The sequence below is a fragment of the Mustelus asterias genome, chromosome 22 (assembly GCF_964213995.1).
Source record: "Mustelus asterias chromosome 22, sMusAst1.hap1.1, whole genome shotgun sequence".
Classification (NCBI taxonomy): Eukaryota; Metazoa; Chordata; class Chondrichthyes; order Carcharhiniformes; family Triakidae; genus Mustelus; species Mustelus asterias.
In genome coordinates, this window is record NC_135822.1 from 58,417,821 (window position 1) to 58,434,861 (window position 17,041).

The 17,041-nt window shown below is 49.1% G+C and overlaps 1 protein-coding gene across 1 annotated transcript in view; it reads left to right on the top strand.

Moving 5' to 3' along the window:
* Positions 1–8,880, top strand: part of lgi3 (leucine-rich repeat LGI family, member 3) — a 28,220-nt gene extending 19,340 nt beyond the window's left edge. Inside the window, exons 6-8 of the mRNA XM_078238485.1 lie at positions 2,955–3,124; positions 5,096–5,260; positions 8,063–8,880. Coding sequence (XP_078094611.1) covers positions 2,955–3,124; positions 5,096–5,260; positions 8,063–8,880 — 1,153 coding nt within the window. The remainder of the gene's footprint in view (positions 1–2,954; positions 3,125–5,095; positions 5,261–8,062) is intronic.
* The last annotated feature ends 8,161 nt before the right edge of the window (positions 8,881–17,041 follow it).

Consider the following 17,041-nt stretch of genomic DNA (forward strand, 5'->3'; position numbering starts at 1 on the left):
CAAAACCTGGTTGTATAATTTTTGGAGAGTGACTAAATTCTGTTTTGGGTAATGAATGGGCCTTGTATTTATTTGAACAGCATTCCAGTTGTATCTTACTTTAATCGACATGTTACTTGTTTAGTTAAAGTTCCCGGTTGGTTAAATAACTTGTTAATTGTTCACTGAAAGTCAGTGTCTGTTAATAAGCCTCTAAATGTTAATGAAGAACAGTTAACATCTTCCCAAACATTTTTAACAGATTACAAAGCGAGGTAGTCCTCTTTGGGGGATTCGGCGTGGCTTCTCAAAATGGGATCAAACTCTGCATCGTAACAGGGCACAGTTTCAAGGCGGGAGCTGTGTTGCATTGACAAAATAGAGACGTGGGACGGGATTTTATGGCCTTGCTCGTCCCGAAACCATAAAGCCCCGCCAGAGGTCAACGGACCTTCTCATGCTCCGTCCCTCGCCCGCTCCGATTCCCGTGGCAGGTGGGACGGGAGAATTCTAGCTGTGGGATGAAAACTCAGGATGTAATCTTGCCATGTTCAAACGCTAATATTTCAGAGCAAAATTCCACCTCAAAAACTTTTCAATGATGGGGGAGTCAGCGATAAACTTCCAATTAAAGTCACTGTGTCAGTCATACTGTGATTACCCTGCAGCAGAAATTAAAGTTTTAAAAGTTTATTTATTAGTGTCACATGTAGGCTTACATTAACACTGCTTGTCGTATGAGGAACGGTTGAGGACTCTGGGTCTGTCCTCGTTGGAGTTTAGAAGGATGAGGGGGGGGGGGATCTTATTGAAACTTACAGGATACTGCGAGGCCCGGATAGAGTGGACGTGGAGAGGATGGTTCCACAAGTCGGAAAAACTAGAACCAGAGGGAACACAACCTCAGGATGAAGAGACGATCCTTTAAAACAGAGATGAGGAGGAATTTCTTCAGCCAGAGAGTGGTGAATCTGTGGAACACTTTGCCGCAGAAGGCTGTGGAGGCCGGGTCATTGAGTGTCTTTAAGACAGAGATAGATAGATTCTTGATTAATAAGGGGATCAGGGGTTATGGGGAAAAGGCAGGAGAATGGACTTGAGAAAGATACCAGCCATGATTGAATGGCGGAGCAGACTCGATGGGCCGAGTGGCCTAATTCTGCTCCTATGTCTTATAGTCTCATGGTCTAATGAAGTGACTGTGAAAATCCCCAAGTCGCCGCACTCCCGTTCGGGTTACACTGAGGGAGAATTTAGCACCTAACCAGCACGTCTTTCAGACTGTGGGAGGAAACCGGAGCACCCGGAGGAAACCCACGCAGACACGGGGAGAATGTGCAGACCCCGCACAGACAGTGACTCAAGCCGGGAATCGAACCTGAGTCCCTGGCGCTGTGAGGCAGCAGTGCTAACCCACTGTGTCACCGTGCCGCCCAATGGTCACTCACGGGCATTATCTGGGCACCGCCCACAGATTTATTGATTTATCCGTGTGCACCCCACTCAGTAGGCACTGAAACCTTGTACGCAGGTTTGCCCGCTCACAGCAGTGAACAAGTCCCAGCAGAGGAGATAAAGATCAACAGAACAAAAGAAAAACCTCATGGTCAAGTTTCGGGAAAACTCCTGCAAATGCTTCTCCATTCCAAAAAGGAATTCGGCAAGTTCCAATTCCATGAGTTTCCACAATACATTTCTGAGCCCCTTCCACTCAAAAATGAAAATTGGGAGGCGATGGCCTAGTGGTATTAATCCAGAAACTCAGCTAATGTTCTGGGGACCCGGGTTCGAATCCCGCCACGGCAGATGGTGGAATTTGAATTCAATAAAAAAATATCTGGAATTAAGAATCTACTGATGACCATGAAACCATTGTTGGAAAAACCCATCTAGTTCACTAATGTCCTTTAGGGAAGGAAATCTGCCGTCCTTACCCGGTCTGGCCTACATGTGACTCCAGAGTCACAGCAATGTGGTTGACTCTCAACTGCCCTCTGAAATGGCCTAGCGAGCCACTCAGTTCAAGGGCAGCTAGGGATGGGCAATAAATGTTGTCCCAGCCGGCGACGCCCATTTCCCACGAATGAATGAAAAAAAACACTGTTGGTTTGGACTGATAGCTCAGGTTTCACTCTCTCTTTGTGTGGCCTGTCTAGTTCCCTTCCCTAGCTATCTTGGAGGCATTAGAACGATTCACTAGTTAAGCACACCGCCACCTTGGTGGCGCGGTGGGCACAGTGGTTAGCACTGCTGCCTCACAGCGCCAGGGACTCGGGCTTGATTCCCGGCTTGGGTCACTGCCTGTGCGGAGTTTGCACGTTCTCCCCGTGTCTGCGTGGGTTTCCTCCGGTTGCTCCGGTTTCCTCCCACAGTCCAAAGATGTGCAGGTTAGGGGGATTGGCCGTGCTAAATTGTCCCTTAGTGTCCAAAGATGTGTAGGTTAGGGGGATTGGCCATGCTAAATTGCCCCTTAGTGTCCAAAGATGTGTGGGTTAGATGGATTGACCATGCTAAATTGCCCCTTGGTGTCCAAAGATGTGTCGGTTAAATGGATTGGCCGTGCTAAATTGCCCCTTAGTATCCAAAGGTGTGTAGGTGAGGAGGATTGGCCATGCTAAATTGCCCCTTAGTATCCAAAGATGTGCAGGTTGGGTGGATTGGCCATGCTAAATTGTCCCTTAGTGTCCCAAGATGTGCAGGTTAGGTGGGTTGGCCATGCTAAATTGCTCCTTAGTGTCAGGGGGATTAGCCGGGTAAATACACGGGGTTACGGGGATAGGGCCTGGGTGGGATTGTTGTCAGTACATTCTCAATGGACTGAATGGCCTCCTTCTGCACTGCAGGGATGCTATGATTGTATGAAATGCTCTCCCGCTACTTTAACACAAGTTGCTCATTCTCTCACTGCACAGAACCTGTACTTAAATGGAATTGTATACTGCATGACACAACTTGTAGCTCTGAATCCTTTGCAGGGATCTCCGGGGGAACGCTTTTCATTGTGACTGCCAAGTGAAGTGGCTGACAGAATGGCTACAGACGACAAACACCACAGTCCCTCCTGTGTACTGCGCCAGCCCAACTAAATACCACAACATCAAGATAAACCAGCTACCACTCAAGGACTTTGAATGCGTCAGAACAGGTTGGCACATAAACTTTCCCAAATATGTAGACACATCTCAGGTTGATGTGCTGTCCCCTCTCCTCAGCGCCAGTCTGGTATTTGAGAAACTTGTTAATTCCTTCGACACTGCTGCAGCCATTCAATAAATTCTAACCCTGTGCTGTATCTGTCCTGGGGGTGTTTGATGGGGACAGTGTAGAGGGAGCTTTACTCTGTATCTAACCCCGTGCTGTATCTGTCCTGGGGGTGTTTGAAGGGGATAGTGTAGAGGGAGCTTTACTCTGTATCTAACCCCATGCTGTACCTGTCCTGGGAGTGTTTGATGGGGACAGTGCAGAGGGAGCTTTACTCTGTATCTAACCCCGTGCTGTACCTGTCCTGGGGGTGTTTGAAGGGGATAGTGTAGAGGGAGCTTTACTCTGTATCTAACCCCGTGCTGTACCTGTCCTGGGAGTGTTTGATGGGGCAGTGTAGAGGGAGCTTTACTCTGTATCTAACCCCGTGCTGTACCTGTCCTGGGAGTGTTTGATGGGGACTGTGTAGAGGGAGCTTTACTCTGTATCTAACCCCGTGCTGTACCTGTCCTGGGAGTGTTTGATGGGGACTGTGTAGAGGGAGCTTTACTCTGTATCTAACCCCGTGCTGTACCTGTCCTGGGAGTGTTTGATGGGGACTGTGTAGAGGGAGCTTTACTCTGTATCTAACCCAGTGCTGTACCTGTCCTGGGAGTGTTTGATGGGGACAGTGTAGAGGGAGCTTTACTCTGTATCTAACCCCGTGCTGTACCTGTCCTGGGAGTGTTTGATGGGGATAGTGTAGAGGAAGCTTTACTCTGTATCTAACCCCGTGCTGTACCCGTCCTGGGAGTGTTTGATGGGGGGTAGTGTCGAGGGAGCTTTACTCTGTACCTAACCCCGTGCTGTCCTGGGAGTGTTTGATGGGGATATTGTAGAGGGAGGTTTACTCTCTATTTAACCCTGTACTGTATTGCCCTGGGAGTTTGATCGGGACAGTGTAGAGGGAGCTTTACTCGGTATCTAACCCCGTGCTGTACCTGTCCTGGGAGTGTTTGATGGGGACTGTGTAGAGGGAACTTTACTCTGTATCTAACCCCGTGCTGTACCTGTCCTGGGAGTGTTTGATGGGGGACAGTGTAGAGGGAGCTTTACTCTGTATCTAACCCCGTGCTGTACCTGTCCTGGGAGTGTTTGATTGGGGCAGTGTAGAGGGAGCTTTACTCCGTATCTGACCCCACGCTGTACCTGTCCTGGGAGCGTTTGATTGGGGCAGTGTAGAGGGAGTTTTATTCTGTATCTAACCCTGTGCTGTACCTGTCCTGGGAGTGTTTGATTGGGGCAGTGTAGATGGAGCTTTACTCTGTATCTAACCCCGTGCTGTACCCGTCCTGGGAGTGTTTGATTGGGGCAGTGTAGATGGAGCTTTACTCTGTATCTAACCCCATGCTGTACCTGTCCTGGGAGTGTTTGATGGGGACAGTATAGAGGGAGCTTTACTCTGTATCTAACCCTGTGTTTTACCTGTCCTGGGAGTGTTTGATGGGGACTGTGTAGAGGGAGGTTTACAATTGAGGTTAGGAAGCATGACTTGGAGATAATGTACATATTGTTTTTGAATCTCAGCATATTGTGCAGCCATTTTATGCTGAGCCCCAGTGTCATGACATGCTGGTTGACGTACCATCAATCGAGCAAAGACTAGTTTGTATGCAAGAACAAATAGGCTTTTATTAGCAAAAGACTTGGAGCACACCCATGCCGATGAACTGGTCCAGACTGAGGCGGGGGGGGTGGGGAGCTGTCGCCTTTATACCTGGACCGGGGGGGGGGGAGGAGTCTCGGGTAGGGCCGGCAGGGATGTGTCCAGGCATGTCACATACACAGGTAATAAGCTAGCAGTGGTTTACCACACAGGTAAAATACGACACTGCGCAGTAATAAATTTACACTTTATTCTTGATTTATCCTTTAGAATTCACGACATATCAGAGCCTCCCATTCCAGGCTATCTCAGTTGAGTCCTTCTTGTATGCTGACGACCTGTATGTAACATTTGCCCAAGCAAACAATGGAAACTGTGCTTTCTTCATGTGGGATCACGTTGAAATGGTCTTCAGGAAGTCAGAGAATATCTCTGGTAAGCCTTAAGAATCTTCCTGAGACAGCTAAAGTTAGAAACATAGAAACTAGAAGCAGGAGGAGGCCATTCAGCCCTTCGAGTCTGCTCCGCCATTCATTTTGATCATGGCTGATCATCAAATCCAATATCCTGATCCCCCCTTCCTCCCCATATCCCTCGATCCCTTTAGCCCCAAGAGCTATATCTAATTTCTTCCTCAAATCACACAACGTTTTGACCTCAGTTACTTTCTGTGGGAGTGAATTCCACACATTCACCACCCTCTGAGTGAAGAAATTTCTCCTCACCTCAGTTCTAAAAGGTTTACCCCTTATCCTCAAACTATGACCCCCTAGTTCTGGACTCCCCCACCATCGGGACCATTCTTTCTAGAATTTTATAAGTTCCATGAGATCCCCTCTCACTCTGCCAAACTCCAGTGAATATTATCCTAACCCACTTAGTCCCTCCTCATATGACAGACCTGCCATCCCAGGAATCAGCCTGGTAAACCTTCACTGCACTCCCTCTATAGCAAGGACATCCTTCCTCAGATAAGGATACCAAAACCGCACACAGAATCACAGAATATTACAGTGTCGAAGAGGCCCTTTGGCCCATTGGGTCTGTCCTGCCCACCTAATCCCACTTGCCAGCACTTGGCCTGTAGCCTTGAATGTTATGATGTGCCAAGTACTCATCCAAAGAATGTGAGGCATCCCGCCTCCTCCACCCTCCCAGGCAGCGCATTCCAGATCGTCACCACCCTCTGGGTAAAAAAAAATTTCCTCACATCCCCCCTAAACCTCCCACCCCTCACTTTTAACTTGTGTCCCCCTCGTAACTGACCCTTCAACTAAGGGGAACAGCTGCTCCCTATCCACCCTGTCCATGCCCCTCATAATCTTGTACACCTCAATCAGGTCACCCCTCAGTCTTCTCTGCTCCAGAGAAAACAAGTAAGAAGTTTAACAACACCAGGTTAAGGTCCAACAGGTTTATTTGGTAGCAAAAGCCACACAAGCTTTCGGAGCTCCAAGCCCCTTCTTCAGGTGAGTGGGAATTCTGTTATCTTCTTGGAGATCCTCTCCACTTGGAGCCGGCAGTTTGCGGTGTCGATGGTAGTCATGATGTGGAGAAAGCAGAGGAAACAACCCAAGCCTATCCAACCTCTCTTTAGAACTTAAATATTCCATCCCATGGACAATATTCCAGGTGTGGCCTCACCAACACCCTATACAATTGCAGCAAAACATCCCTATTCCAATACTCAAATCCTCTCGCTATGAAGGCCAACATACCATTTGCCTTCTTTACTGCCTGCTGTACCTGCGCGCTTACTTTCAGCGACTGATGCACGAGGACACCAAGGTCTCACTGAGTATCCGCCTCTCTCAATTCACACCCATTCAAGTAATAACCTGCCTTCCTCTTATTGCCACCAAAGTGGATCCACTGGGGTGGGAAAGCTGACTGGTCTGCTATCCCCGGGATGATGGACGGGATCTCAGTTATTAAGTCTCACTGAATAGAGACTGAGTTATGGAAGGATTATCCAATCTCTCTCACACTCTGCAGCCTTACAAACACCTCCCCCTCCACGACCCCCGTTTCCCCCACTTCTGTACTCTTCTGAGCTCTATGCATTTCCTCACCCCTCTCCCCACCACTGATCCCCACATTCAGCTCCGACCTGCTCACTTACGATTCCCAATTTAAATTTTGGATCTCCAAATACTTGGTCAAGACAGTTTCTGTCTCATCTGTGATGTCCTCCGTATTCAAATTGCCTGCCCAAGCTCTCTGCCGAGGCTCGCAGGATGAAAGGATGAGCACGGACGGGAGTACAAAGGGTCGCGAACGTAGCCCAATCCATCACGCAAACCAGCCTCCCATCCATTGACTCTGTCTACACTTCCCGCTGCCTCGGCAAAGGAGCCAGCATAATCAAGGACCCCCACGCACCCCAAACACTCTCTCTTCCACCTTCTTCCCTCGGGAAAAAGATACAAAAGTCTGAGGTCACGTGCCAACCGACTCAGGAACAGCTTCTTCCCTGCTGCCGTCAGACTTTTGAATGGACCTACCTCGCACTAAGTTGATCTTTCTCTGCACCCTAGCTGTGACTGTAACACTACATTCTGCACCCTCTCCTTTCCTTCTCCCCTCTGTCCTCTCTGAACGGTAAACGTAAAATGCTGCGGATGCTGGAATCTGAAACAAAAACAGAAAAATGCTGGAAAATCTCAGCAGGTCTGACAGCATCTGTGAAGAGAGAATGGAGCCAACGTTTTGAGTCTGGATGACCCTTCGTCAGAGTCATCGAGTCATCCAGACTCGAAACATTGGCTCTATTCTCTCTCCACAGAGCTCTGACGAAGGGTCATCCAGACTCAAAACATTGGCTCTGTTCTCTCTCCATAGATGCTGTCAGACCTGCTGAGATTTTCCAGCATTTTTCTGTTTTTGTACTCTATGAACGGTATGCTTTGACTGGACAGCGCGCAAGAAACAAGACTTTTCACTGCATCCCAAAGCATGTGACAATAATCAATCAAATCAAATCAAAATCAAAGAAATATGAGTGGGGAGGAGTCACGGAGGAGCCAGTGGACACCTAGGGTGGGATTTTCCAGCCGCACTCGCCCCAAGGCCGGAGACAACCACCCGAGGTCAACGGACCTTTGTTTGGTCCGTGTCCCGCCCGCGACGATTCCCGTGGCAGGCGGGACGGGATAATTCCGCTCGGAGAGCTTTTTTGTACCAACGTTCCTCTCTAAAATAAACTGTGTTTTGTGTCCCCCCCCCCCCACCCCTCAGCTCACTCTGCCGTGTACTGCAAACCGCTGGTGATCGAGGGGCAGCTGTACGTTGTGGTGGCGCAGTTATTCCGAGGCTCCCACATCTACCGCTGGGACAGCTACGGGGGCGCCTTCGTCAAGATCCAGGACGTCGACGCCACCAAGATCCGCAAGCCCAACGACATCGAGGCATTCGCCATCGACGGGGAGCGGTACTTTGTCATCGCGGACAGCTCAAAGGCCGGGGCCACCACCATTTACAAGTGGAGCAAAGGGGGGTTCTACTCCCACCACTCGCTGCACCCCTGGCACAGGGACACGGATGCAGAGTACATGGAGGTGGACAACAAGCCCAAACTGATACTCTCGAGCAGCACCCAAACGCCGGTCATCTACCAGTGGAACAAAGCCCAGAGACAGTTCACCTATCTGACCGAGATCCCCAACATGCTGGACGTTCACGCCGTGAAGCACTTCAGGATCAAGAAGGCCGTCTACCTCTGCCTGTCCCGCTTCATCGGAGACTCCAAGGTGCTGCGGTGGGAGAACCAGCGCTTCACCGAGGTGCAGGCTCTGCCCTCCAGGGGCACCATGATCGTCCAGCCCTTCCGGGTGGCCCGGTGGCAGTACGTGGTGCTCGGGAATGACTTCTCCTTCTCCCACGTCTACCTGTGGGACCCCGTCAGGCTGAGCTTCGAGCGCTACCAGGACTGGAGCGTGCAGGCTCCGCGGGCCTTTGGCTTGGTCGACATCGACAGCATGCAGCTCGTCCTGGCCGCCAGCTTCAAGGGGAACACGGTCATCTACAGACACATGGTCGTAGACACGAGTGCTTAACCCCACTCAAAGCAGCCGCCTAGTTTCGGATTTGCCCCTCGTTCGGTTCAGGCTGGGCCCTACCGTTTCTAAACGGGCGGTACCGGGGTATGGGTCCTCAGTTTCCGAAATGCAAACTAGCCCTAAAACTAGCAATCTCTTTTTCTCACTAAATCTGAGCCTGCCTAGTCATTAGTTATCAAGATTAACGAAGCTCTTCCAGTGAAGCCAGATCAGCAGCGAAGCAAATTATACAGAAACTAGAAGCAGGAGGAGGCCATTCGGCCCCTTGAGCCTGCTCCGCCATTCATTCTGATCATGGCTGATCATCAAATCCTGATCCCCCCCATATCCCTCGATCCCTTTAGCCCCAAGAGCGATATCTAATTTCTTCTTGAAATCACACAACGTTTTGGCCTCAACTACTTTCTGTGGGAGTGAATTCCACACATTCACCACCCTCTGGGTGAAGAACTTCCTCCTCACCTCAGTTCTAAAAAGGTTTACCCCTTATCCTCAAACTATGACCCCCTAGTTCTGGATTCTCCCACCATCGGGAACATTCTTTCTGAATCTACCCTGTCTAACCCTGTTCGAATTTTATAAGTTTCGATGAGATCCCTCTTCTAAACTCCAATGAATAGAATCCTAACTGACTTAGTCTCTCCGCATGTGACAGACCTGCCATCCCAGGAATCAGCCTGGTAAACCTTCGCTGCGCTCCCTCTATCGCAAGGACATCCTTCCTCAGATAAACCTACGCTAATGCTCCAAATTCTCCTCCACCTTTTGTGGCCTTCTGATACTCAAATGCTCCAAACCCCTTCCCACCCCTGCCTCTTTCTGATTGATCCACTGATTTTCCATGCTTGTTTTTTTCCCCCCTGGTCACATGAGCATACGGACAATGAGGAGGCCATTCAGCTCCTCGAGCCTGCTCTGCCATCTGGTGTGGAGGCGATGGCCCAGTGGTATTATCGCGAGACGATTAATCCAGAAACTCAGCTAATGTTCTGGGGTTCGTATCCCGCCGTGGTGGAATTTGAATTTGATTTTTTTTTAAAATCTGGAATTAAGAATCTACTGATGACCACGAAACCATTGTCGATTGTCGTAAACTATCTGGTTCACTAATGTCCTTTAGGGAAGCTGGGCTGAGAGGTGGCAAATGGAGTTTAATGCGGAAAAGTGTGAGGTGATTCACTTTGGAAGGAGTAACAGGAATACAGAGTACTGGGCTAATGGTAAGATACTTGGTAGTGTGGATGAACAGAGGGATCTGGGTGTCCATGTGCATAGATCCCTGAAAGTTGGCACCCAGGTTGATAGGGTTGTTAAGAAGGCGTACGGTGTGTTAGCTTTTATTGGTAGAGGGATTGAGTTTCGGAGCCAGGAGGTCATGTTGCAGCTGTACAAAACTCTAGTGCGGCCGCACTTGGAGTATTGCGTACAGTTCTGGTCGCCGTATTATAGGAAAGATGTGGAAGTGTTGGAAAGGGTGCAGAGGAGATTTACCAGGATGTTGCCTGGTATGGTGGGAAAATCGTATGAGGAAAGGCTGAGGGGCTTGAGGTTGTTTTCGTTAGAGAGAAGAAGGTTAAGAGGTGACTTAATAGAGGCATACAAGATAATCAGAGGATTAGATAGGGTGGATAGTGAGAGCCTTTTTCCTCGGATGGTGTTGGCTAGCACGAGGGGACACAGCTTTAAATTGAGGGGTGAGAGATATAGGACAGATGTTAGAGGTAGGTTCTTTACTCAGAGAGTAGTAAGGGCGTGGAATGCCCTGCCTGCAGCAGTGGTGGACTCGTCAACGTTGAGAGCGTTCAAGTGGTTATTGGATAAACATATGGATGATATTGGAATAGTGTAGATTAGAGGGGCTTTAGATTGGTACCACTGGTCGGCGCAACATCGAGGGCCGAAGGGCCTGTACTGCGCTGTAATGTTCTATGTTCTATCTGCCGTCCTTACCCGGTCTGGCCTACATGTGACTCCAGAGCCACAGCAATGTGGTTGACTCTCAACTGCCCTTGGGGAACTAGAGATGGGCAATAAATGCTGGCCCAGCCAGCGACACCCATGTCCCACGAATGAATTTTAATAAATGTTGGTATTTTGCTTTCACTGGCCAACGCTTTAGTTCCTTAATCTTGTTGTAGATATTTCAAATATCCTGAGACCTTGAACATTCTTGGAGTGACATGGCAGACCAATGTTTAAAAAAGCATTCACTCTTTTATGGAGCTGTTTTCACAAATGTAGATGTTTACAGTCCTGTAAGACAAATTTCTGGACATGTTTTAACACCCTAGGTTTTTAAAAAACAGATTGTCGGAATTGTTTAGAACATTGTAGCATCTTTTCTTTCTTGAATAAACTAGAAAATAAAACATTCCCGCAATCTTAACTTCCTTTACTCTGGAGTCCAGCTTCTTTCCACATTGTGAAAAGGAGATGGACTGTTGGCCTTCGAACCAGATTGAAATGCACTCCAATCATTGCAAAGCTAAAAGGGGCCATCTGGTCCCTCATGTCTGTGCTAGTTCTCAGCATTTAAGTTTATTTCTCAATGACACAAGTAGGCTAACATGAACACCGCAATGAAGTTACTGTGAAAAATCCCCTTGTCGCCACACTCCGGCGCCTGTTTGGGTTACACTGAGGGAGAACTTAGCACCTAACCGGCACATCCTCCGGATTGTGGGAGGAAATCGGAGCACCCGAAGGAATCCATGGCATCCCACAGTGCAGAAGGAGGCCATTTGGCCCATCTGCACCGACCACAATCCCACCCCGGACCTATCCCCATAACCCCATGTATTTACCCCTGCTAGTCCCCCTAACATGAAGGGGCAATTTAGCACGGCCAAACCACCTAACCCGCACATCTTTCGGACTGTGGGAGGAAACCGGAGCACCCGGAGGAAACCCACGCAGACACGGGGGAGAATGTGCAGACTCCGCACAGACAGTGACCCCGAGCCGGGAATCGAACCCGGGTCCCTGGCACAGTGAGGCTGCAGTGCTAACCACTCTGCTGCCCTACTCCATTTCCCCTGCTTTGATTGAAAGAAGCTCCCAGCTCCTCATCAGCTTTCAGAAGCAAGCATTGGACTCCCTCTCCCAACCTCTCCCCGCTCCGAACTGAGACTCATAAGCTCCAAGCACAATCCGAATTACTGTCAGAAATTCTCCCTTTAGTGAAAGATGCCAAGCTTTTCTCTGTATCAGTGAGGGAAGTACCGTCATTCCGTTGAGATATTAAACCAAGGACCTATCCGCCTTCTCAGGTGGACATATGTGGCATGATTTCTGAAGAGCAGGTGAGTTCTCCCCCGGGTGCCCTGGCCAACACCTATCTCTCAATCAGCTTCACAAAAAATAGATTCTCTGGTCATCATCACTTTGGTCTTCCTCTTATTGTGGGTTATCTTGGGATTTGTTGGAAGAGATCTTGTTGTGGGACATAAAACAATGAAAAAAATCAAAGCCTTGGTGAAATCATTGAATTAATAGAATCATAGAATCCCTACAGTGCAGAAGGAGGCCATTCAGCCCATCAAGCCTGCACCGACAACAGTCCCACCCAGTCCCATCCCCTGTAACCCCAGGTATTTACGTTGCTAATCCTGTAACACCAAGAGTCAATTAAACATGGCCAATCTATCTCACCCGCACATCTTTGGTCTGTGGGGGGAAACCGGAGCACCCGGAGGAAACCCACGCAGACACGGGGAGAACGTGCAGACTCCAAAGATGTGTAGATAAGGTTGACTGGCTATGCTAAATTGTCCCTTAGTGTCAGGGAGATTAGAATAAACAGGTGGGGTGACGGTGATAGGGTCTGGATGGGCCTGATGGGCCAAATGGCCTCCTTCTGGACTGTCGGGGTTCTACGGTTCTAGTCACACAGTCATCTGAGGCCGGACGTGAACCCTGGCACGGGTGGGATCTTGCTGTGCACAAGTTGGCTGCTGTGTTTCCCACATTATGATGTGGAGATGCCGGCGTTGGACCGGGGTAAACACAGTAAGAAGTCTAACAACACCAGCTTAAAGTCCAACAAGTTTATTTGATAGCAAACGCCACTAGCTTTCGGAGCGTGCTGCTCGGAATGCCATCATCTCACGTGAGAACACCATCCACCAGGTACACGGTACCTACTCTTGCAACTCGGCCAACGTTGTCCACCTGATACGCTGCAGGAAAGGATGTCCCGAGGCATGGTACATTGGGGAAACTATGCAGACGTTACGACAACGGATGAATGAACACCGCTCGACAATCACCAGGCAAGACTGTTCTCTTCCTGTGGGGGAGCACTTCAGCGGTCACGGGCATTCGGCTTCTGATCTTCGGGTAAGCGTTCTCCAAGGCGGCCTTCACGACACATGACAGCGCAGAGTCGCTGAGCAGAAACTGATAGCCAAGTTCCGCACACATGAGGACGGCCTAAACCGGGATCTTGGGTTCATGTCACACTATCTGTAACCCCCACGACTTGCCTAGGCTTGCAAAATCTCACTAGCTGTCCTGGCTGGAGACAAAACACATCTCTTTAGCCTGTGCTTAACCCTCTCTCCACTCACATTGTCTGTACCTTTCAGACTTGATTACCTGTAAAGACTCGCATTCCAACCATTATTCTGTAAATTAAGTTTGTGTCTTTATATGCCCTGTTTGTGAGCAGAATTCCCACTTACCTGATGAAGGGGCAGCGCTCCGAAAGCTTGTGGCTTTTGCGACCAAATAAACAAAGAACAAAGAACAATACAGCACAGGAACAGGCCCTTCGGCCCTCCAAGCCCGTGCCGCTCCCTGGTCCAAACGAGACCATTCTTTTGTATCCCTCCATTCCCACTCCGTTCATATGGCTGTCTAGATAAGTCTTAAACGTCCCCAGTGTGTCCGCCTCCACCACCTTGCCCGGCAGCGCATTCCAGGCCCCCACCACCCTCTGTGTAAAATATGTCCTTCTGATATCCGTGTTAAACCTCCCCGCCGTCACCTTGAACCTATGACCCCTCGTGAACGTCACCACCGACCTGGGGAAAAGCTTCCCACCGTTCACCCTATCTATGCCTTTCATAATTTTATACACCTCTATTAAGTCTCCCCTCATCCTCAGTCTTTCCAGAGAGAACAACCCCAGTTTACCCAATATCTCCTCATAACTAAGCCCCTCCATACCAGGCAACATCCTGGTAAACCTCCTCTGTACTCTCTCCAAAGCCTCCACGTCCTTCTGGTCGTGTGGCGACTAGAACTGGACGCAGTATTCCAAATGCGGCCGAACCAATGTTCTATACATCTGCAACATCAGACCCCAACTTTTATACTCCGTCCTATAAAGGCAAGCATGCCATATGCCTTCTTCACCACCTTTTCCACCTGTGACGTCACCTTCAAGGATCTGTGGACTTGCACACCCAGGTCCCTCTGCGTATCTACACCCTTTATGGTTCTGCCATTTATCGTATAGCTCCTCCCTACATTATTTCTACTAAAATGCATCACTTCGCATTTATCAGGATTGAACTCCATCTGCCATTTCTTTGCCCAAATTTCCAGCCTATCTATATCCTTCTGTAGCTTCTGACAATGCTCCTCACTATCTGCAAGTCCTGCCAATTTTGTGTCGTCTGCAAACTTACTGATCACCCCAGTTACACCTTCTTCCAGATCGTTTATATAAATCACAAACAGCAGAGGTCCCAATACAGAGCCCTGAGGAACACCACTAGTCACAGGCCTCCAGCCGGAAAAAGACCCTTCCACTACCACCCTCTGTCTTCTGTGACCAAGCCAATTCTCCACCCATCTAGCCACCTCCCCCTTTATTCCATGAGATCCAACCTTTTTCACCAGCCGACCATGAGGGACTTTGTCAAACGCTTTACTAAAGTCCATATAGACGACATCCACGGCCCTTCCCTCGTCAACCATTCTGGTCACTTCTTCAAAAAACTCCACCAGGTTAGTAAGGCATGACCTCCCTCTCACAAAACCATGCTGACTATCGTTAATGAGTTTATTCCTTTCTAAATGCGCATACATCCTATCTCTAAGAATCTTCTCCAACAACTTCCCCACCACGGACATCAAGCTCACCAGCCTATAATTACCCGGGTTATCCTTCCTACCCTTCTTAAATAACAGGACCACATTAGCTATCCTCCAATCCTCTGGGACCTCACCTGCGTCCAGTGACGAGACAAAGATTTGCGTCAGAGGCCCAGCGATTTCATCTCTTGTCTCCCTGAGCAGCCTTGGATAGATTCCATCAGGCCCTGGGGATTTGTCAGTCTTTATATTCTCTAACAAACCTAACACTTCCTCCCTTGTAATGGAGATTTTCTCCAACGGTTCAACACTCCCTTCCGAGACACTCCCAGTCAACACATCCCTCTCCTTTGTGAATACCGACGCAAAGTATTCATTTAGGATCTCCCCTACTTCTTTGGGCTCCAAGCATAATTCCCCACTTTTGTCCCTGAGAGGTCCGATTTTTTCCCTGACAACCCTTTTGTTCCTAACGTATGAATAAAATGCCTTGGGATTCTCCTTAATCCTGTCTGCCAAGGACATTTCGTGACCCCTTTTTGCCCTTCTAATTCCCCGTTTGAGTTCCTTCCTACTTTGTACTCCTCCAGAGCTCCCTCCGTTTTTAGCTGCCTGGACCTAACATATGCCTCTCTTTTCTTTTTGACCAGTCCCTCAATTTCTCTGGTTATCCACGGTTCTCGAATCCTACCCTTCCTATCCTTTTTTACCGGCACATGCCTGTCCTGCAGCCCTAACAACTGTTCCTTAAAAGACTCCCACATGCCAGATGTGGATTTACCCTCAAACAGCCTCTCCCAATCAACAGCTGCCAATTTCTGCCTAATCCCACTAAAGTTAGCCTTCCCCCAATCCAACACCTTACCCTTGGGACACCACTCATCCTTTTCCATCACTATCCTAAAGCTAACAGAATTGTGGTCACTATTTGCCACATGTTCCCCTACCAAAACTTTGAAGACCTGACCGGGCTCATTCCCCAGTACTAGGTCCAGTATAGCCCCCTCTCTAGTCGGGCTATCTACATATTGTTCCAAAGAACTCTCCTGTACGCATTTTACAAATTCCTCCCCATTCAGAGTCCCAGCTCTCAGCGATTTCCAGTCTATACCAGGGAAATTGAAGTCTCCCACTACAACAACCCTATTTTTCCTGCACCTATCCAGTATCTCCTGACATATCCGTTCTTTCACTTCCCTTGGGCTGTTGGGGGGCCTGTAGTACACCCCCAACATAGTGACTGCGCCCTTCCTGTTTCTAAGCTCCACCCAGAGTGACTCGTTACACGACCCCTCTGAATTGTCCTCCCTCTGCACCGCTGTAATATGCTCTCCAACTAATACTGCTACTCCCCCACCTCTTTTGGCCCCTCCTCTGTCTCGCCTAAAACACTTGTACCCCGGAATATTCAGCTGCCAGTCCTGTCCCTCTTTCAACCAAGTCTCTGTCACCGCAACCACATCCAAATTCCTCGTGAGCATTAAGGCCCTAAGTTCGTCTGTTTTACCTGCTACGCTCCTTGCATTGAAGTATAAGCACTCCAGACCTCCAGGCCCAGTGAGGTCATCCTCCCCCAGAGTGCTCTTCTTCTTTGCCAGCCTTGTCCCAGCCCCAAGCCCGTCCCCAGCCTCTACATCTGTAGACCTAATATTTTGATCCCCACCCCCCTGCCATGCTAGTTTAAACCCCCCCGAACTGCACTAGCAAAACTCCCAGCCAGGATATTCGTGCCCTTCCAACTTAGTTGTGACCCGTCCTTCTTGTACAGGTGCCATCCTCTCCTGAAAACTTCCCATTGATCTAGGAAAATGAAGCCCTCCCTCCTGGACCAGTCCTTTAGCCAAGCATTCAATTGTACTAACTCCCTATTCTTAGCCTCACTGGCACAAGGCATTGGGAACAGCCCAGAGATGGCCACCCTGGAGGCCCTACTTTTTAGTCTATTTCCCAACTCCCTGAATTGCTCTCGTAGGATCCCCCTGCTCTTCCTATCTACGTCATTTGCACCAATGTGTACAATGACATCCGTTTCTTTATCTTCCCCTTTTAAGATGCCTCCTATCCGCTTGGAGACATCCATGACCCCAGCACCAGGTAGGCAGACTACCATCCTGGA